General features: G+C 60.2%; 1 protein-coding gene across 6 annotated transcripts in view; it reads right to left on the reverse strand.

The window, feature by feature from the left end:
• SPEG (striated muscle enriched protein kinase) overlaps positions 1–20,469 on the reverse strand; it is a 57,565-nt gene extending 37,096 nt beyond the window's left edge. For 2 of the 6 annotated variants that reach the window (XM_072813202.1, XM_072813209.1), the window contains exons 1-6: positions 19,957–20,469; positions 10,590–10,679; positions 10,170–10,506; positions 6,001–7,319; positions 4,012–4,155; positions 3,505–3,687 (exon numbers count right to left, since the gene is read on the reverse strand). In XM_072813202.1, the coding sequence (XP_072669303.1) occupies positions 3,505–3,687; positions 4,012–4,155; positions 6,001–7,319; positions 10,170–10,506; positions 10,590–10,679; positions 19,957–20,335 (2,452 nt within the window). In that variant the 5' untranslated portion in view covers positions 20,336–20,469. Of the gene's footprint in view, positions 1–3,504; positions 3,688–4,011; positions 4,156–6,000; positions 7,320–10,169; positions 10,507–10,589; positions 10,680–19,956 lie in introns of those variants that run through there. The other 4 variants (XM_072813210.1, XM_072813211.1, XM_072813203.1 and 1 more) reach the window with 4 other exon arrangements.
• Between the last annotated feature and the right edge of the window lie 267 nt (positions 20,470–20,736).

The following is a 20,736-nucleotide window of genomic DNA, read 5'->3' on the forward strand; positions in this document are numbered from 1 at the left end:
GAAACAAAGGAGGACCACAGCCATGGTGGAGTGGGGAGTCAAGAGAGAAAGGAGAGAAACCCGCCCATCAGGCCCACCCATAGAGGGCATCAGCAGTCTCTGCCTCCCTCCCCACTCCCCCAGGCATGAGCACAATTCTCCCTTAACCCTGAACCTCTTCGGAGTGGCAGGGAAGGGGGTAGTAAGGAGTGTAGGCCTGGGAGATCCAGGGGCAGGGCTTCAAACCATAATCAGCCCCCAATTGGCCCTCTGCTCCTAGAGCTGAGCACCCCCACAGAGCAGGCACTAGCCACCTGAGATGATGTACCTGGGGATTAAAATGGAAAGAGAAGAAAAACCCAGTTCCTTGGTGGCACTAGCCACATTTCAAGAGCTCAACAGCCACACATGGCTCATGGCCACCCTACTGGATGGTGCACGTGTGGAACGCTTCCCTCATCACAGAAAGTTCTACTGGTCAGCATTTCTCTAGAACAGTTTGCTAAAGCTTTCCAAGGCTCAGCTCCCTCATGCGTAATGTGGGCATCATAACAGAACCTACCACAAAAGTTAATACAGGGCTTGGTATGCAGGAAGCGCTCAGGAGATGCTAACTACTCATGTTCTTTTCATCTGTCACCCCTAAACCTATTTGCTTCACAAATGGGCATTTCCATCACCCCAATCACCTGTTGCTTACAATATTCCTAGGCAGATTACAGGTGCTCAATAAAGGCTGCTGGCCTTGACCTAGCTCTAGGTCACCTTGTTCTCTATGTTTTTGTCTTCTTATCTGTAAAATGAGAATATCACCGCCTATCACGTCCCTCTCCAAGGGATACATATGGGGTGATGTAGCCCAAATAAGAGAAGAGGCGTGAAAGGACACTCTCAGAGAGATGTAGCACTTGGTACCCAGTTGGCACTCAATAAGTGCTTGTGTGATAGAGGTGGGCAGCTTAGCTTCACGTAAGCATACTTCTCACACTCCCCAGCCACCCGCCCCAATACACACACACACACACACACACACACACACACACTTTGGGAGTACAACCGTGGTCTCAGGAAGGGTACTCTGTGGGCTGGCTGGGGCAGGCTGGGAGGGGCCCGGCGCTGGGGCGGGGCTGCCGGAGCAGGTGAGAACCAGACCCTGCCCCTCAAACCACAGGGCCTGAGCCACTAGTTGTCTGGTTACCCATTCCCTATTCCCGCCGTTCCCAACCAGGAACTGAGATCTGTGGGCTCTCCAAAGCAGGCCCTTTTGGGGTGGGCACCCCACAAGGGCACTGCGCAGCCAGCCCTGGCTGCCAGGGTCCTAGGGTGGGGGGTTAAGGGACAAGAGAGGGAGGAGGTTCCAGGAGGCCTATTCCTATCAGACACTCCTTACTCCCTCCCTCAGCTGGCTCCCCCCACCACCCTGCCTGCACCCCACCTGCAGCCACACTGCCTGACACGGTTTCTCAGCCCCACCCCCTCACTCCACACACAGCCCAGGCCTGAGACCCCCCGCCCTTGCCAAATGTCTGTGCCACCCCCACCCCAGTTCCACCCATGCTGCTGCTCTCCAGGTCCACTGGCCCCCGTCCAACCACTCTGGACCAAACAGTGCCTTGTAGGGGAAGAAAGTCTGCTTCCACCAAGGGAGCCCTGGGGCCGAGTCAGCATGACTTATGGGAGCTGTTCTCTGGGGGCAAAGCCCAGTGTCACTGACTAATGCGATGAAGCCTTTCCAGCTCCCCAGGGCGGGGTGTGGGGAGGGGGTCACGGCCATGCCATGATGGACTGAGGAACCCAGAGGCTGGGAAACAGAGGAGCGGGGGCTGCAGGCCTGGCAAGGGCAGCAGAGGAGTCCCCAATGCACAGTCTGAAAAATGGGCAGAAAAGGAAAAGGCAGCATTCTGGGGCCTCGTGGAAGCCCGCACACAGCAGCACCCCTTAAGTACGCTAGCAGCTAACATTCATCTACGGCTTGACAGTTTAGAAAGCTCGTTCACACATTGGCTTTTGACCGTGAGGATGGGAGAACTCTCCGGCTTACAAACGAGGAAACTGAACGGCAGGGAGGTTCAGAACGAGGAACACAGAGCTCCCAGTCAAGTGCTGACAGCTGCCTTGCCCCAAGCCTCCTTCCCAACCTTAAAAGGCTCCCAAATGGCCACAGGCCAGTATCAGGGCACCCCCCTGTACCTCTTGCCAAATCTCAGCCTAAGCCAGGTATTGACCAGAGTTCTGGAGCCAGCCCCAGGCCCCCTGAGGAGAGCTGGGAGCTGAGTCACAAGCCAGATCCCAGAGGTGATGGAAGGACGGAAGCATGCTGTTGGAGGGATGGCATGATTCAGCGTGCTGGGAGGGGCGAGGAGGAGAAAGACTAAAACGCAGGCTCCTGGGAAGGGTAGGTGAGCTAGGGAAGATGAAGGCCGGCTGTTCTGCAAAGCTGGAGGGGTGCAAAGAAAAGGATCGAATGCAGGGCTGGGCTCAGGGCACATGCCACCAAAACCACCCTTATCGTGAAGGCACACAAGTCCCAGACCCACAGCAAGACAGGCTCTGTAACCTGTCTCCTATCGTGTCCAAGGAAAGGGATGGAACAGCGGAACAGCGGGTGCCGTACCCCCCCCAGGACCCCCCAGGCACGCCCAGCCCCTCCTGCTGCCTCTCTACTTCCCAAAGTCCTTCCAGGTCCTGTGCCCCTCAATCTGGCACCCCGTAACACTAACGCACTGCTTGAGGCTCCTCTGCCCTGCACTGTCCTCCACCCTGGGTCCTCTGATCCAGCTTGATGACCCGAGGCTAACAGCCTTGAGGGTCGAGTCTGTGTCTTTTCCTTCCGAACCGCCACTCCCACCCCACCCATCCTCCCCTCCCCCACCTCTTGCTGCCCAGGATCAGCACACTCTCAGGCCCAGCAACCTGAATGGGTAGAACTGGCCATGCACACTGACACCAGTCCAGCCCTGCCCTGGACCTGAAAGAAACTGGGCTTACACCCAAAGGAAGTAGTCCAACACCAAGTGAGGGCTTTCGTAAAAATAGAAAAGGTGGCCTCAGCCACAGCCATCTCCAGAGAGGTGCTCTAGGCTACCCTCTCTTGAGTGCTTTGGGTTCAACAGAAGGAGCAAGGGAGTGGGGAAGGGTTGTGGCACTTAAATGCATCCTTTTTACTCAGGGGAGGGGTACTGTTCTAGAAGAAATGACCTCAGAAGCCTCCTGATGGCTTTGAGCTGGGAGATACTTTTTCTCCAAGACTCACGGATAATTTGCTTTCCCCACAGGATCATTTTCAGGGAAATGCCAGGGGAGGATGGCATTTAGAGGATACATAAAGACAAATCTCAGTGACTTCATGAATTGGCCAGCCTGGTGTGTGTGTGCCTTTGGGAATCTGGCCCCCGCTGCTCTGAGGCTAGGCCACTGAGAATGCTTCCACTGAGAGTCGACCTGTGAGAACAGACTGTGCACACTGGTCTAGAGTGGGGTCACTGCTCATCCCACCCGGGGCCCCGGGGCCCACAGGCTCCCTACCAGGTCTCACGGCCAGCGCGGCAGCACAGCTGGCCTGACCCAGCTCGTTGGTGGCGGTGGCTGTGTAGCTCCCGGCATCAGCCGCCCGGGCCTCCCGGAGCAGCAGGGTATGCCGCTCGCCTTCAGCCCGGATGAGAAGGCGCCCATCACTGCGCAGGGCAGACCCATCCTTCTGCCAGGACACTGTGGGAAAGAAGCGGTGTGACTGGTTGCCACGTCCATGGTCGCCCACTGGGGCAAATCCCCCTTCATCCCACACAGAGCCCAAACCACCCCACTCCCCATCCTAGGGAATCCTGAGGATGCCCCCCTTCATTCACAGAAGCCTAGGCCTGCCCTCCCCACTCCCAGGGGATTCTGGGAACGCTCCCCTAACACACACACACACAGGAGTGAGGCCAGCCCCAAGGAGCAGATGTCCCTCCTCCCCTATCCCTGCCTCTGAGGACTGAGGGGGACCTCCCCCTCTCTGTCTCAACCTTAGCCTGGCCCAGCCCTGGAGCTCACCTTGGGGTGGGGGATTGGCAGTGATGATACACTTGAGCAGCACATCTGCCCCCAGGGCCGCCACCACATTCTGCAGGGGGATCTCAAACACAGGAGCCTCAAGGGGCTCTTCTCCGGCGGACACATACGAGTCATCTGAGGACTCTGCCAGAGACATGAGTGACAGGGTAAGGGGGTGCATGGTCCCTGTGGGGATGACTCAGGGGGAGAGGGGATTATGGCATCCTTGTATCTTAGAATGCCAAACCCAGAGAGAAGGGCTTCCAGAAGGTGCGGGTTGGGGAACAAAGGGTCTCTCTCCCAAATATCCTGAGACAGGGAAGATGGACAGAAGGGGAGGGGGCGGTTCTCAAACAGGACAGGGCAGCCAGCACTCTGCATTCGCTTGGCTTCTCAACTTCAGTCACAGTCACCATGGTTTCTGGAGGAAGGCGGGGACTGTGTCGTGCGAGTCTTTATACAAACCAGTCACTGGGGCTGGTAGATCAGGCCCTGTTCTACGCAAGTGCTCTTCGCAGCAGCACAAGACGTTACCAGCTTCCAAACAGGCAGTACCAGCTAACAGCAACCCGAACCCTAAGCAGTAATACTACTGTCACAGGGCAACATGTGGTAAATTGTCAAATTAGTAATGCCGCTGGATTCAAAAGAGGGAGCAGCAGGTGGGTCCAGTAGCCTCTGAGAGGCCTCCGGAATCAGCTTTGATTCCGTCCATCCACCAAACAGTAGGGCCGCACCAACTGCACGCCCAGCTCCGTGTGAGTAGCAGGGATGCGAGACACAAGCAGTGCTCTCTGCTTACAGGAAGCTTGTACACACAAAGGTATCACACACTTCCAGTGCACTGCATCCCTCTCGGTACTTCCCAACTGACGTTCTAAAAGCTAGACAAGGTATGGTCTGGTAGTAGTCAGAAAAACAGTGAGAATCCCAATTATGCTGTTTTTCTAGCTCCATAACCTTGGACAAATTAGATAACCTCTCTGCGCCTCTGTTTTGTTATCTGTAAGATGGAGCTGATAAATCGCACCCAACCTCTTGCAGAGCTGGCATACAAATTAAAATAAAACAACACCCCTGAGCGCCCAGCTCACACGGCGCCTGTGTCGTGGTATGCAATCATGTGGCTGATAGGATGATGGAGAGGTACCTAATTATCTTTAGGAACCTTGAGACAGTAATCCTTAAATGAAAAATAGAGTGATTTCAAAAAAGAAAACTCGAAATGGGTGGTAAGCACAATGAGAGAGACACCTCCCCCCCCGCCACCCCCCGCCCCAACAAGGCGTGCTGGGAGCAGCGAGCGGAGGCATCCGGCCTGGCCGAGAGCAAACCAAGGATGGCTTCCTCGGCCATCGTCCAGGAGTGGACCCCTATATGATGTTCAGGGTGGGCAGACTTAGGAGCAGGGGCATTGTGGCAGTTGGCCACCATCCAGAGGAAGACTAGGAGGTGACACAGGCTGGCATGTGCCCAGTCAGCTCAGCCATACAAGGATTCAAGGACGGGAGAGAGAAGCTAGCTGAGAGACTGGGTCCAATCTTGGCAGCCATGGTGGGTCAGGGGACAGAAGTGGGATGGGGACTGACTTGGCTGGACCAAAGCTCGCCTCTGGGCAGGACCAAGCATTATTTATTGAGGTGGTTTTCCATCTCTTCCCCCACAGAGGGGTGGGGTCCCCACCAATGCCTCCCACCGCAGCTAAATCCCTGACCCAGCAGCCCAGTGGACCCAGGGCACCTACGGCAGGCATCCGGGCACCTTCCTTGGCTCACATCTCAGCTCCACTCAGCCTCCACCAAAACGCACGCTGCCTCACCAGCAGACGGGCTCTAGCACAAGGGCCTTCACAATCCTTCACTCAAACGGGAAACTGGGTCTGTGCCTTCCCTGTGAAACCGCAGCCCGCACCTGCCCGGCAGCTGCCCCCTCCCCGAGCGCCCTCCCACCCCGGTCTCAGCACCTTCTCGGCCCTCCCCGAGGCCTTACCGAGCTCAGGAGAGGTGGGCCGGGCCCGACGACCTCTGCCCTGGCCGCGGGCACCTCTGCGGTCCCAGGCCCCCCAGGGACCGTCCTCCTCGGGCCCTCTGCGCAGCCTCTTCTCAGCCTCAGGCCCCGCCCTGTTCTTCTCCAAGGCCTGAGGCACAGCAGCGCCCTCCTGGCCGGGCGTGGCCCAGGGCAGAAAGCGCACGGCCTGCGCCGGGGGCTCCCGCTTCCGCCCCGGGGGTGCTCTGGTCCTGGCCTCGGGGGGCTCGGGGGCGGCGGGGGGCGGCACGGGGCTCCGGCACTCCTGGATGGCTCTGCCGCGGGTCAGCGGGAACTGGTCCCGGCGCCTAACCTCCTGCTGCGGGCCTTCCCCCGGCTCCGTCCTGCCCGCCGGCCCGCGGCTCCTGGGCCTCGCCGGCTCGTCCCCGGGCTTCCCCGCGGCGCTCGGAGGGGGCGGCTGGGCGGCGGCGGCGGCGGCGGCGGCGGCGGGGCTGGCGGCCCGAGGGCTCCTGGGGGTGGAGGGCCGGGGGAAGAGCGGGGGCTCGCCGGGCTCCCGAGGGGACGGGGCGCGCTGCAGCGTGGCGCGCAGGGACTCGTGCGAGCGCACCAGCTCGTCCCGCGACGCGGAGCGGCGGATGCGGCCCAGCTCCTGGGCGAAGCGCAGCTCCAGGTCGGAGGCGGGGCTGCGCTGCCGCGTGCGCTCGTCCAGCGAGGCGGCCTTCTGCTGGAACAGGCGGCGCCGCTCGGCCACGCTGCCGCTGCCGGGGGCCCGCAGCTCCTCCTGCGAGGCCCCGGGGGTGCCCCAGGGCGCCCCGCGCTCGGACTTGGGCTGCTCCAGCGAGCGGGCCTTGCGCAGCGGCACCCATGGCCGCAGGGGCGCCGGCGGCGAGTCGCTGCGCTCCAGGCTGCGCCGTCGCTCCTCGAAGAACTGCAGCTTGTCCAGGATGCGGGAGCCGGCGCGCACCAGCCTGGGCGAGCGGCCCGGCGCAGACAGGCGGCCCGACGCCTCGCTCAGGGGCGTCTGCGGTCGGGACTCGGCCGTGCCCGCCGGCGACGGCCCCGACGGCTTGGACTTCTTCCCTCGCTTCTCCTCGGCGTCGTCGGGGGGCGCGGGCTCCTGAGGGCGCCGGTGGGGCGGCGTGGGGGTGGCCGGGGGCTGGGCGCTGGGTCCCGGCGGAGGCCGCTTACCCACGCGGGGCGACGGCGGGGGCAGCAGCGCGGACTTGGAGGGGGGCGGCAGGGCGGGGCGCCGCGGGGCTTCGCTGGCCGGCGGAGGCTGAAGGTCGGGCTCCTCCCTGTGCAAGCCGCTCTGGGGGACACTGCTGCAGAACCAAGACGGAAGAGGGGTGGAGGATTTAGGGGTCTCCCCTCCTAGACCTTCAGCGCAGTGATAGGAATTGGAGGGTGGGGCATGCTGGGAAGGCTTGGAGGTGACATGGGTCAGGCCCTCTGCCCCCTCCCGCCCGGGAGGAAGGAACAGCCAGAGCAGGTGCTGGGGAGAGGCTGGCAGCCCTGGCACCAGAAGACTGGGCTGGTGGCGGGGGCCCGGGTACACACTCAGCCACCCCCCCCAACCCCACCCCGGGGCTCTGGCCAGCCCCCTCCCCCCAGCCCCGGAAGCTGGGAAACAGCAGAAACAGAACGGAGCGGGGAGAAAAGAATGAGCTTAGGACCCAAAGGATGAAGTGGTGAGGAGAGGCAGGAGGGTTGGATGGGGAGGGGCCCTCTCAGGAATGCAGCCTCCCACTCATTCCTGCCCCCAGCTGGCCCCCACAGCCCTGCCCATCCTCAGCAGGACACAGCCCTTTCCCAGTGGCCCCTAGAAGAACAGGCACCAGTCTCCTGGGCACAACGCCTCTATCTCAGGGACTACCTGGCACCTGGGCTGCCTCACCAGACCTGAGCCCCTCACCAGCTGCTGACATTAACAGCAGGTGGCACCTGAGGTCCCTGGGTGGGAGACTAGAACTGCCAGGGTCCCCTTCCCTTTGATCAGTCTGCCCCCACGATAGGCCTTTGACTTTGTCCTGACTCTGGGAAAATAAGATACCTTGAGTCTTTTTAAACCTACCCTCCCCCTGCCTCCACCCACCCCCCAGCACAGAAGCTCCCCAAAGGGGTATGCTCAGAAATAACTCCACTCAGAAATAACTACTGCGTGGGCCTGAAGAGGGGGTGTGGCAGAAGAGGAAGAGGGAGGGAGCTGGTCAGCTCAGAGTACCCCTCTCACCCACAGAGCTTCGCTGCCCAAGAGCTGAGCCTCAGTTTCCCCCACCTGGACTCTTGGGGGACACATCAAACAGAACGACGAGCAAGGAAAGGAACCCGAAATATTAACACCATGCCTGACACATTAGAGAGAGCTTAATAAAAACTCAGGAAACGGCTCACTGAATCCTTACTGGGGGCCAGGACTGTACAAAAGGGTTAAAATGCATTCACGCTTGTAACCCTCACAACAACACAACCGACAACCCTCAGGACAACCCTCTGAGCTAAGAGCTGTTACTGCCTCCATTTACAGATGAAGACACTGAGGCATAAGAGATACAGTACCTCACCAAGGTGACACAGCTAGGAAATGGCTGGTGCCAGGATTGGAACCAAGGCAGTCTGACTCCTGAGCCCTATTCCCTCCAAATGTCTAGGATTCTGAGGGCACAGAACGGACACGAAATAGGGTACTGGCCACAGCAGAAGTTCTAGGGGTGCCTGAGGGGAATGCTGTCTCAGACTACCTGGGCCAGCCACCCCCACTGCAGACCCCATCTCTGACCAGGGGCAGAGGGGTGAGGGGTAGAATGGCAATCCATGGTGCCTGGTGCCCGAGGGAACAGAGCCTCTGCCTGCCACCTCCGGGGAGCCAGAGTCTACTCTGGGGGAGGGACAGCAGAGTCCCCAAGGGGAGGGATAGCCTCTGGGAACTGGGTAAGGCTGGGAGAGAAATTGGGGACAGCAGAGGAGGCCTCTCTCCTGCAGTTCTGAGCTCTAGGCCAGCCTCTGTACCACAGACATCGCTAAGGAAATGGGTTCCTCAGAAGTTGCCATAGCAACTCCAGGCTCAGGCTGAGGCCTGGCAAAGGAAGGCAGGGAAGGAAAAGGCAAGTCCAGGGCTCGGGAGCGCTGGTTCATGCCAACCAGATAAAGCAAGGGAGCCGCCCCTGCCCCAGACCTCTCCCCTGCCTACCACTAGCACTCCAACCACCTTCCAAATAGCCTCCCCCACCAGGCTCCTGCTTTCTGCTTCATGATGGTCCCTCCCCCACACACCCATACCCGGCACAGGTTAGGTCCCTCTCGCTCCCCAAAGGTCTCCCAATACCTGCATCATCAGCCACTCCCCTCTTCTACTATAGACTCCCTCCTGTATCTGCCAGCCCCCAAACCTCCAAAAATGGCTCTGACGCCTCACTCCAACACCTCCGCTCCTGCTCCTCACCATCCCCTGCCAGGACAACCCTCACCCCCCCAGCACCCCCCCCCCCCACTCTGCACAGGCATTTCCCACCAGGCCCTCACGAGCTCCCGGCCTCCATCATTCCCAGCCCTCTGTCTCCACCCCAGCCCCCTGAGTCCAGCCCTCCCTGCCTCCCACACAGCCCACATCCTCCTGGCCCTTGGCCCCATCAGCTCCCTGACCACCTCACTCTCTTTCTCCCGGCCGTGCTCTTGCTCCCTGGCTCTCCTGCTCTCTCGGGAGCTGCTTGGCAAAAAGGTTCCGTTCCTCCCAGAAAAAGGCCCACATGGGAACAGGAATGTGCAGGGAGAAGAAAAGGCAGCAGCTGCTGAGACAGCAGGCACGGAGGGGGCCCTGGGGCGGGGGGGATCCTGGGGACAACTGGAGCCTGAATGGGCGAGGTGGGAGAGGGCCCCTGGGAAAGTGGAGATCTTGGAGGGGATGAGGAAAGGATGGAGGGGTCCACGAGACCATGGAGATGGCACAGGGAGCCAGGACAGGTGGGAGCAGGAGGCTGTGGGTGGTGATGGCACAGGAGGGAGGATGCCGTGTGGGAGGACAGAGTAGGTAGCCGGGGCCAGGGTGGCAGCCGGGGCGGTGAAGTGCACAGAGGGACGGATGGTGCAAGGGAGGGGTGAGGCCACGGAGTGGTGAGGGGCAGTGCAGGACACATGGTGAGGTGGGACAGGGCGGCCTGGGGGAGGCCGTTACTTACACGTGAATGGAGAGCGCCCGTCCTCTGTACAGACTGAATGCGCTGCCATACAGGTCACTGGCCACCGAAAGGCTATCCTCTGACCCCCAGCTTGCGCCCACCAGATTAGCACGAGACGCCCGTACCAGCGGCTCCACCCCCAGGTGCCGTGGCCCGGCCCCGGCCGCCTGTGCTTGCCTTGGGCTGCCCGGGAGGCGGCGGGTGCCACCCCTGCTGCCCGCTTCCTGCTCCAAGACCGTCTGCCCGCTGCCCCACCAGCTCACTTGCTCCTCGGAGGTGCCTGTCACGGAGGTCGGGGGTGTGTCCAGGGAGGTGCCCACCAGGGTGTCGGAGCCCCCTAGAGAAAGCAGCACGGTGAAGCCCAGGCACCTCCTGTGGGAAGCCCGCCTGCCTGCTCCTGGAGCAGCCCAGAGAGCTCACCCGTGGGGGTGCTGAAGTCCCCGTCATCCCGAAGCTCCAGGCGCTGGGTCCCCTGCACATCGCTGATGTCATCCTCGCCCGTCTCCGAGTCTGGAGAAGAAGGGGTCTGTGTGGGCAGGGCCCTCCTCCCTCTGACTCCAACTCTTCCCTGTGTCTCCTCCCGCCTCCCCCGCAGCAGGCTCCCTCTTCCCACCGGCAGGGCTTCCACACCTGTTTTCTCTTCTCTTTTACCCCCACATCCCCTGGCCCATCCTGGGCTGCTCAGGCCAGTCCGGTGGCTCACCTCTGGACCCCTGGCTACTCATCCTGGCCTCCTTGGCCCTCAAAGCCACCTGCCACTGCCCCTCCCAGCCACTCAGTGGATTATCAGGGTCTCCGCCCTCCGCATCCTCCCCTGTCGATGATAGCATAGGTTCCTGTGCAGCCCCCACATAACAAGATCCTAGGTTCCAAGGCTCTAAATTTCGGGTTCCGGTACCCCAGGAACAAAGGAGTGTCACCTCAGAGTCGTACTGTCAGGGCACTTGACCAACCGCAGGGCCAGCCTGTCCTCCACCCCAAACCAGCCGGAACACATCGGGGCGCAGCTGAGGTGGGGTGAGGAGAGGCCAGGGTCGGGCAGGGAGGAAGGGGGCTAGGGCAGGAGCCAGTTTCCTACCGTAACTTTGCTTTCTGCAGGAGCGGAAAACTTCGCTTCCATAGGAGCAGCAGGAGAGAGACATGGACAGACTGTTATCAGAGCGTTTGTGGGGCAGGGCATGGTGGGAAGGCAGGACAGAGGGGCCATGAGGGTACCCAGTGCCCAGGAAGGCCCTGTGGGGATGGGCCAGGGGAAGGGAGACACCTGGAATGGGCAAAGCATCTCTCATCCTGACAGCCTGCAGGCTCCCACTGTGCCCAGCTGGGGAGCGCACATGCTTTGGCTGGTTATTCCAACTGCCCCAGCGATTCTGTACCCTTGGCACTCGCACTGGTGCTGCCACTGGCCACGCGCACACACGCATACACACACACACATCTGCTTGTGCTCAGCCAGGTCTCAGACCCAGGCTCCCCATCAGGGGTCAGGCCCACCCTCTCGTAAAATATTTGCATTGTGCCTTGACCCTTCCTCATAAACCAATCCCCCCCACCCCGACCTGTTCTGCATCATGATGTGACAGGTACCCTCTTCCCAATCCTTTTCTTCTACTGCTGAATGGTCCTCAAAAATGCCCAGGGATTAGGCTATAAGCAAAGTTTCCTGGGCATATTTTTAACTTTCCCAGATTCTAGCAGGTTCTGTGCCTCAGTTTCTCTGAGTGCCATGACAACCAGGAGCTGTGTGCTGGATGCTGACGTATGGCAGTGAGCTCATCCCTCCCGCTTGGCCCCACAGATGGAGCCCCCTGAGCCCAGGCCCATGGTGGGGTGTGCTAGTGAGTCCCCCCCACCCCCCCCTCACCCCACAGCTGCAGGGTACAGGGCACCTCCTTGAGTGGGTATGGATGCGTATCGGGGGATCCCACATCTCATGGGCTGTCTTTGGGGCCTGGGTGCCTCGTGGAGGGACATGGACCAAGAGAAGGAGTGGGCATGGGCTAGAGCAGGGAGCCTGTGGTCCACGCACCATGGGTGAGTCGGCCAAAGGCCCGGCGGGAGTGGCCGGTTTTCTGCAAGAGAAAAGCCAGAATGAGTTGTTGAGGGGAAGGCTGGCTCCCGCTGTCCCTTACCTCCCATCCAAACCTCTATTAAACAGAAACTCATTCCAGGGCCTGGGGGGAGCTGGGGAGGTAAAGCACAGAACTGCAGCTTCCCCTGGAGGGAATGTCCCCACTCTCCCCGGCCCTTCAGCCCTCCCAGCAAGAGCTCGGGGCTACCCAGCTGGGCCCTGGGGAGGAGCAGAGGAGGAAGCCAGGGCCGCCAAGCTGTGGAGCACACGCTGCGAGTCCCACAGAGGCTCACAGGACTGGGGACCTGAGCTACACCCCAGAGCTAGGAGCCAGGACACAAGACGGGAGGCTGACGTGAAGGAAGAGATGGGGGTGGGGGGGAGCTTGGATGACTGGGAGATGGAGGGACGAGGACACAGATTCCTGCGGGGGGGGGGGACGGATACCTGACATAGGTGTCAGGTGGGCAGGGAGGGTGATGGGGGAGCGGAGGGCGAGGTCCCCCGAGGGCCAGAGCCTCAGGAGCGGGGAAGAGGCCTGGGCGCGCGGAGGACAGGGCAGGGCTTGGAGACGGACTGAGCTCGGCGCCGGTGTCCGCGCGCGGCTTCCAGGAGCCGGGGAAGATGGAAGCCTCGGGACCTGGGGGCGCCGGGCGGCAGGGAGCCCGCGGGCGCTCGGCGCGGGGGCTGCGGGGGCTGCGGGGGTCGCCGGGGGCCGCGGGCCCGGGCGCTGCGGGGCGCGGGGAGGGCGGAGGCGCGGCCCCCCGGAGCCCCGGAGCCCCCGAGCCCGGCCGCGGCCCTCGGCGGCGGGGTGCGGCGGCCGCGGCCCCGGCGCCCCCTCCCCCGGCCCGGCCGCGGTGACCCGCCCTCCCCGGGGCGCCGGCCCCCCCCGGGCCCTCCCGGCGCCGCCCGCCCCCGGAGCCCTCACCTGGAAACGCTTCTTCACCCACAGCTTCTTCATGGCGGGGGAGGGGGCCGCGCCGGCGGCCGGGCGAGGAGGGGACGGGCGGGGGCGGGGCGGAGTCGGAGGCGGGGCCGGGGGCGAGGGGGAGCGGGCGGGAGCCGGCGCCGGTGGCGGGAGGAGCCGCGGGGCCGCCGAGCCCGGGCGGGGGGAGGGCGGCGGCGGCGGCGGCGGCGGCGGCGCCCGCGCCCTGGGCCCGCCCCTCCCCCGCCGGCCTGCGCCCCACCTGGCGCCCCCTCCCTGGCCGGCTCCCCCGGGCGGCGCTCACCTGCCTCCGGGTCCCCCCCACCCCGCACCTGCCTCCTGGGCCCTGGGCACATGGGGAAACTGAGGCACAGAAGAGCGCGCGGCGGCCCCTGTGGGGTGGGGGCCGCCTTCTCCCGGGCAGCCGGCCGCGGCCTCCACGCCACCCCCTGGCCTCCCGCGGGGCGGCTCTGGAAGGTCAGCCGCGGCCGACTTGCTCACCCCACAAACACGCGCACGCGCCGCCGTGCCAGGCAGCGCGGAACTCGGAGCTCGCGGTGGCCCCGACACAGCGGGGGGCCTGGGCGCCGTGGGGGCGCCTAGGTCACACCCTGGGCAAGGGCCCTGGTGGGTGCGGGCTCCGTGCCACCCGGATCCAGAGACCGTGAGGACAGCCAGAGGGGGCCCTGGCGTTTTCTGATGCCGGGTCCTCCGTCCCTGCCCCCTGCGTACACCCCCCCCCCCCAGCGACGGGCCCAGCGGTATCCTCCTCGGCACCCATAGGACCCGCCTTCTCCCTCGTGGGTGAGCATCTCCCCAGACTTGCCCTGTCCTCCTCCCATTCAGCCCTGTGCACACTTTGCCTTCATAGAGAAGCTCAAGCCTCCCCGCCCCTCCCGCCCCAACAATCATTATAAAACAAGTTTCTTAAGCATTTACTAAGTGCCAGGCGCTTTATAAATTTTCCTCGTTCACGACAACCCCTTAGGAACACGGAACTGGCTCCATTTAACTGACAAGTGACTAAGGCTCAGAGAAGTCCCACCACATAGCCAAAGCCACGCAGGTTTTGTGTCTCCGCTGTCCTGTGGATCCAAATGCCCACCCGGGCAAACACAAGGGGTGCCACTCCCGGTTTCTGAGCTGTGACTACAGTCACTTTCGTTAACACGTATGGCGTGCTTGGTATCTACTGAGCATTGCGCTAAGCACTTTTATATGAATTCAATTCGTATCAACTCAGTTCAATTGAAAAATTCAATCAATCGTCACAACAAGGGGCGAGACTGAGGCAGAGAGGTTATTTGCCCAAGGTCACATAACCAATAATTGGGAGAGCTGGGATTCTACTGTGACAGTCATTGACCACTCTGCCATAAAGCCTCCCAGGCTAATAGGTCAGTATGTTCCCGAACTTTGTTTCTTTAAAACATGAGTCCAAAATAAATACAGAGCCAACTCATGAGTTTTGCTCAGCCTACACAAATTTTCAGTGGGACAAGCATGTTCAAGTTCAGCCGCTAACAACAATATCTCGCCGTTACTGTTTCTACTTGGCTTCTGAAGTTATTTGAGCTTGCGGGACTCTTTTTCTTTCTTTTTTTTGAGGTTCAAAGTCATGTCTTGTACATTCTGGGTGCATACAGGTGGCCCTGTTTCCCAAACCCCCAAAGACCGATGTCATCTGTGCAGATGCATGAATGGGATGTGTGCTGAGAGCCTCCGTGTGTGTGTGATCATATCGGTTCCAGCTAGAGGACCCTGGACACCCATAGGCACTTTCCCTGCCCACCCCCAAATACACACAGTCACAGATGGGGGAGCTGAGTGAGGAGAGGGAGTAACTTGAACCCCTGTTCTCCAGGAGAATCCGAGGGGCTGGCACATTCCATAGCAAAAATAACCAATGGGCAGCGGGCATGAGTGACGGGACAGCTGGGCCGAGGACAGGCCTGTGGGATTCTGTGTTCCTGCTCTGGGTCTGCACTGCTCGCCCCCGCAGGGCTGGCCTGGGGCATGCTTGCAGGGTGGGCCACCCCCAGCTGGCCCTAGATTGCCCTATTTTTCCCTCCGTGGCTGGGCAGCTGTGCCTCTCTGCTATTTCCCCAAACCCCAGACTTCCAATTTCTGCACTGCCAGCCTCTCCCCTTTCAGAGAAAACCCGACTCATCATGACAGGCCTGACCCCTCACACAGACCCTGCTCTGAGCCACATGAACCCACTCCCCTCCTCTCTGCTTTCTTTCTTTCCTGCCTGAAAGGTCCAATTTCTCCCTTCCCTCCTTTCGCTTACCCTGCTCTACATTGCTGACATACTATACCATGTTTACTTATTTGACGTGTTTATTGCCTGTTGTCTATGCACTAGGATGTGATGATCTCTAGGGGGACAGGAATTTGGGGGATTCCTCTCCCCCTCCCCACCCCCATCATGTATCCCAAGCCACTAGAACAGTGACTGGTCCACAATAGACATAGATAAAATGGGAGGGAGTGGCACAGCTGGGGGTGGCTGGAATAGGGGTAGTAAGTCTTCCCGTACAGCTCATTCATCCAGGCTTTCTCCCTCCTCTGTCCTGAACCAGAGCCTTTTCTAAGACATAGCTGGAGAAGTGGCCATCTCGAGTGCCACTCAGGATCTTCCCGGGAGAGCCTGCCCTGCCTTCAGGAAAGGTCTCTTGGAGGCTTCTCTGCTCCTGCCTCTCTCTCTTCCCAGGGCTCCTCACTGCTCCTACTCTGGCTCCTCCTCCCCTCCCTGATGAGGACTGGGCATGAATGGATGGCAACACTCTCCCTACTCATCCCCAACCCCCTACTAGTTTCCTCCTGGCTTTTCATCCAGACATTCCAAATTCCTGGTGAAAAAGATAACTGCAGAATATCCCTCAACACAGGTTCTGGTGCATTCCCCATCTTTTCCTTGCCTGAAGAAGCCCTCTCCCCCGTCTCTAACCTCGCGTCTCCATGCCCTCAAGTTCCCAACATGGTTCACTCCTATCTGTAGACCTTTGGCCCTTCTGATTGAAACCAGTCTCCTGGACTCTGGCTATAAAACAGCCAGTGAACACCGTAAGCACTGTCAGCTTGCCCCTCCTCTCGGCTGTGCCCTCTCCTCCTTACCCCCTGCCCTTTAGGCCTCTCCCTTCAGCCACACATGTCCCAAGGGTTGAAGGTGGTACTTGTTCTGGTCCTTTGGTTTGCATATAGCTCCTCAGCCCACACAGGTGGGAGCCTGATGTTTTGAAGAAGAATGCCCACCTATCTTGGAGACTTTCCAGAAGATGACTTCGGGGATATGATTGGGAGAAGGATGGTTAATAATGGCAGGTGTCCTGGCCTTAGTCTTCCCTTGCTTCTTTTTATGAGGACAGGCAACGTGGACCTGAACCCCCTAACATATCTGGCTCTGTTACCTCATTAGCCATGTGACCTCAGGGAAACTCACCCTTGGAAATCTAGTTTTCTTATAGGTATAACCATCACCACAGGAATCTAGGCATAGAAGATTAAATAGTGACAGGAGATGGGGTGCTGTACCCATGTTAAAGATTCTACAAGTAGCCTGCATGTCTGTCATTCTCAGTATTCCCATTCTTTCCTCATTTCTACACCCCAAACCCCACCCTCCTGTGTCCATTCTTCCAGATTCTCCAGTCTGCAGCCCACTTGTCTTCTCAAGGCCCCAGCCTCCCCAAGCCATGCCGATAGCCCTCCATCCTTGAGCTAACATCTCAGGCTTCAGGAGTGCCAGGAACCTGAGCATCACCCTCTCTTGCCGAGCCAGATGGCAATCCCAGCCAGGAAACTGCCTCCTTCTGCAGCCAGGTCCTGGCTGGGCTTCCTCGAGAACGCTGAAGTCCTCCTGCTGTTGATCCCAACTGAGAAAGTTTTCCATACGTAAGTCTGAGCACTGCTGAGCAGCTTGCCCAGCTGCCCCTGACTAAGACCCATAGTAACTGGGCAGGTACTGATGGGGGGGAGGGGCAATCGGAGGAGGAGGCAGCCAGGCTGGCAGTCAGTCCCCCACCATCTCCAGAGCAAAGCCCTGCCCTCCCTTTCCTGTGGAAGGGGCGTAGTAGTCAAGCACATAGCTCTTTGCAGGAGAACAGACCTCCTTCCATCCCTGCTTCCATTCCCACCTTCTATCTGTACAAGAAATATCACTTCATCCTTTGTACCGGCTTCCCCAGGGTTGCTATGGGACTTCACTGATACGTCAAAAGATGTGATGGTGTAGCACCTGCCACACATGGAGCTCTTCATAACATTATAAATTATTACTAAGAATTATTACCAGTTAATAATAATTATAAGATTGGGCTTGGGGTAAAGATTTCATCAGCAGGGAAAAGTTCTCAACTGTGACTTGCCGCAGCTCAGTCTTCCGATTTAAACATGACTGTCAAAAGGCCCAGGTCCAGTCCTCGTGGCACCCAGGGTCCTTTCCTTACCCTAGGCCTCTCAAACATGCTGTTCCACTGGAGCAGCCTGGAGGCAGTCCTCCTGGCCTCTGTCTAGCTATGCCCAGCCAGCATTCAGTCCTGCCGACCTGCTAGCCAGCTTACAGAGGGACAGAGGAAACCCATCTTGCAGGGAAACACAGTGCTGCTTGAGGGGGGTGAGAGGGTGTCTATCTAGCACCTCGTCACTCTCCCCACTTTGGGGGACCCAAGCAGGCCAGGGTGCTCTCCTCTCAGAATGAAGGCCTGGGCTACTCTCCATACAATGGACAGCTCCCCTCCCTTTCTTTTTCTCTCTCCTCCCTCCAGAATTCCTTGAGTAGTTAAAAAGCCCCCAGAGTGGAAACCAGGAGGAATGGGTTCTTAATTCTGGGTGGCCATAACTAGTAACGCATTTTCCGGCAGATCTTCCTCTGTTCTGGACTACCGTGTCCTTGCCTGCAAAAGGAAGCATTCGGACCTGAGGTTCTCTGTTGTCATTTCAACTCAAAACCAACGTGGCACTCCTCAGAGTTTCCTTATCCTTCCCTGAAACCTCTCTCCCCAGGGCACCTGGTGGCTCAACGGGTTAAGCATCTGCCTTCGGTTCAGGCCAGGATCCCAGAGTCCGAGGGTTGGAATGGAGCTGAACTCCACAGTAGGGCTCCTTGCTCAATGGGGACCCTACTTCTCTCTGCTGCTCCCCCTGGCTAATGAGCTCTGGGTCTCTTTCTCTCCAGTAAGTAAATAAAATCTTTTAAAAATAAAATAGTTTTTTAAAAAATAAAATAAAATCTCTCTCCCAGACCATATTCTTACAGATCTATCATGCCCTTTGATTTGATTTATATTCTGTTTTCAGTCCCCTTTGGCCCAAGGGACCAGAGCTAAGATCCCCAAGAAGTCTGATCCTTCCCCAGCTCAGAGCACTGCCAGGATGGGTCCCTTCCCCTGACTCCAGGCTGGGATAACCTGTACCTGGCCAAGCACAAGGCCAATCAAGAGAAGCCAGCCTTGACCCTCTCTGCCCCAGGCTTGGCCACAGAGAGTCCAAGGAACCAGTGCTCAAGACTGTAGGAGGGTGGGCAGGGTAGGGCAAGGTGCTGACAGAGGGAGGCTGAGCCCCTGCTCCATCTCCTCACATGCTGCCACTCCGAGCCTCCTTTCCCCTCCAGCTGCTGAGGTCCTCCATCCTTGTGCTTCCTTCTCAGCCCCCAAGGATGTACCCTGACACAACACCACCCAGCTGGAGTGAGAGTTCCCACTTGAAAATGCCTGGGACACACTCAGTGATGCCCAAGCTTTTTGCTACCTCCCCGGCTACAGCCTACTTCTCCAGAATTCTGGTTCTCAAGACTCAGCCCAAGGCTCTATCGAAGGCCCTAGAGAACAACTGGCTGGTTTAGAGGATGAGAAAATTAAAAAGGAAACCCAGACACTGATCCAAGGCAAATCTGCCTGGGCCTGGCCCCAGCAGGACCAGGGGTACCAGGCCCAATCTTGGTCCATTCTCTTCTGCCTCGGATCATCATCTGTCCCTTTGCACATGAGCCTGGCACTCTGTATCCACATACGTAGGGGCCCAAGTACCAGCCTGAGCACCTCCCCCCTTCCATGCCCTCTGAGTCTCAGGTAGAGTGGCCCATTGGCTTTCCATAGCAACTCCACAAACCCCCATCCCTCAGCTGTTTGTACTACCAGACCCTTCCACAGCCTACACAGGTACATACACACACACACACACACACACACACACACACACGCTTATGGATTCTCACACACCCTGGGGAGCCCCCAGCCCCAGCTCCACCTCCTGATGCTCTGCACCCTATTCATACTAGTCCACCAGCTTGCTTCTTCCAACTAGCCCAGTGTGGATCACACCAACCTGCCCCAGCGATGGCCTGCCAGGAGCTCTGACCCATCCCTCAACATTGCAGCGTGACCGGGGGAGCTTGCCCCTCTTTCAGACACATGCACACCGGTAAAGTGTCTCCCGGTAAAGTGTCTCCCGTTTAACTATCGGAGTTGATAAAGACGATTTCCCCCCAAGCGATTTTCTCTCCCTACAGGGAAGCCAGGAGGCCTTTCACTGGGCAGTTCCCGGAGAGGCCCGAGTGGGGCTCGGGTTTTGCTTACCAAATGCTGACCCTTGACCTCTAACCTTCCTACTTTGACTCCCCTCCCCCCATGCCCACCTTCCTCTGGACGGGCACCGCTGGGTCCTTGCAGCGGAGAAGCCGGAGCACCCGGGAAGAGGGCGGGATGCACGCACCGGCCCACGTGGCCCCCAGCCCCCCCAGCCCCCCCAGCCCCCCAGCCCCCGGCCCCCCGCCCCCGCCGCCCCATTACCTCCGACCTCCAGCACCGTGAGCACAGCCTCGCAGGAGGCCTGGCCCCGCTCGTTCCGGGCCCTGCAGCTGTACACGCCGGCGTCCCGCGCCCCGCAGCTCCGCAGCCACAGGCAGCTGGGCTCGGGGGCCGGCGGGGGCAGGGGCTGCCCGTCCCGGAACCAGCTGAGGCTGGGCTGGGGCGTCCCGCTCACCGCCACCCGCAGCCGCACGTCGCCGCCCGCCAGCACCGCCGCGTCCTTCAGGGGCCGCAGGAAGGCGGGCGCCCCCGCCACCGCCCCTCCGCCGGCGCCCACCTTGGCTCGCTTGGGGGGCACCCCGGGGCTGGGGGGCGCCCGCGTGCCCGCGTCCCCGCCTCGCGTGCCCCGGGCTTTCTGCATGGCCTCTGCGAGCTGGGCTGCGGGGTTGTCTCTGGAACTCCGGGGGGATGGCGCCCTGGGAGATGGGTCCTGGGGGGCCGGCGCCCTGCCTTCCTGCTGCCCGCCCGCCCTCGGCCTGTGTTACCCAGAAGGTCACCAGGGCGGCCGGCGTTTGCGCCTCGGGGGCTATTTTTAGGCCCCCCGGCTCGGGTTGCGAGGGAGCAGTGGAGGGAGGGGGCAGCAGAGGAGGGGACTTGGACTCCAGTGCCTCCTTCCCTCTCTCCGGGAGCCCCTATCTCCAAACCCTGCTCCAGCGGGTCCGAAGGCTTGTTCCAGGTCCCTTCCCCTGCAGCTCAGGCCTGCCCCCTGCCCACCCAGGAGTCTGGAGTCGGGTTACGCCCGGGACTCGATCCCACTGCCCT

This window comes from Canis lupus, chromosome 36, assembly GCF_048164855.1.
Source record: "Canis lupus baileyi chromosome 36, mCanLup2.hap1, whole genome shotgun sequence".
Taxonomy (NCBI): domain Eukaryota; kingdom Metazoa; phylum Chordata; class Mammalia; order Carnivora; family Canidae; genus Canis; species Canis lupus.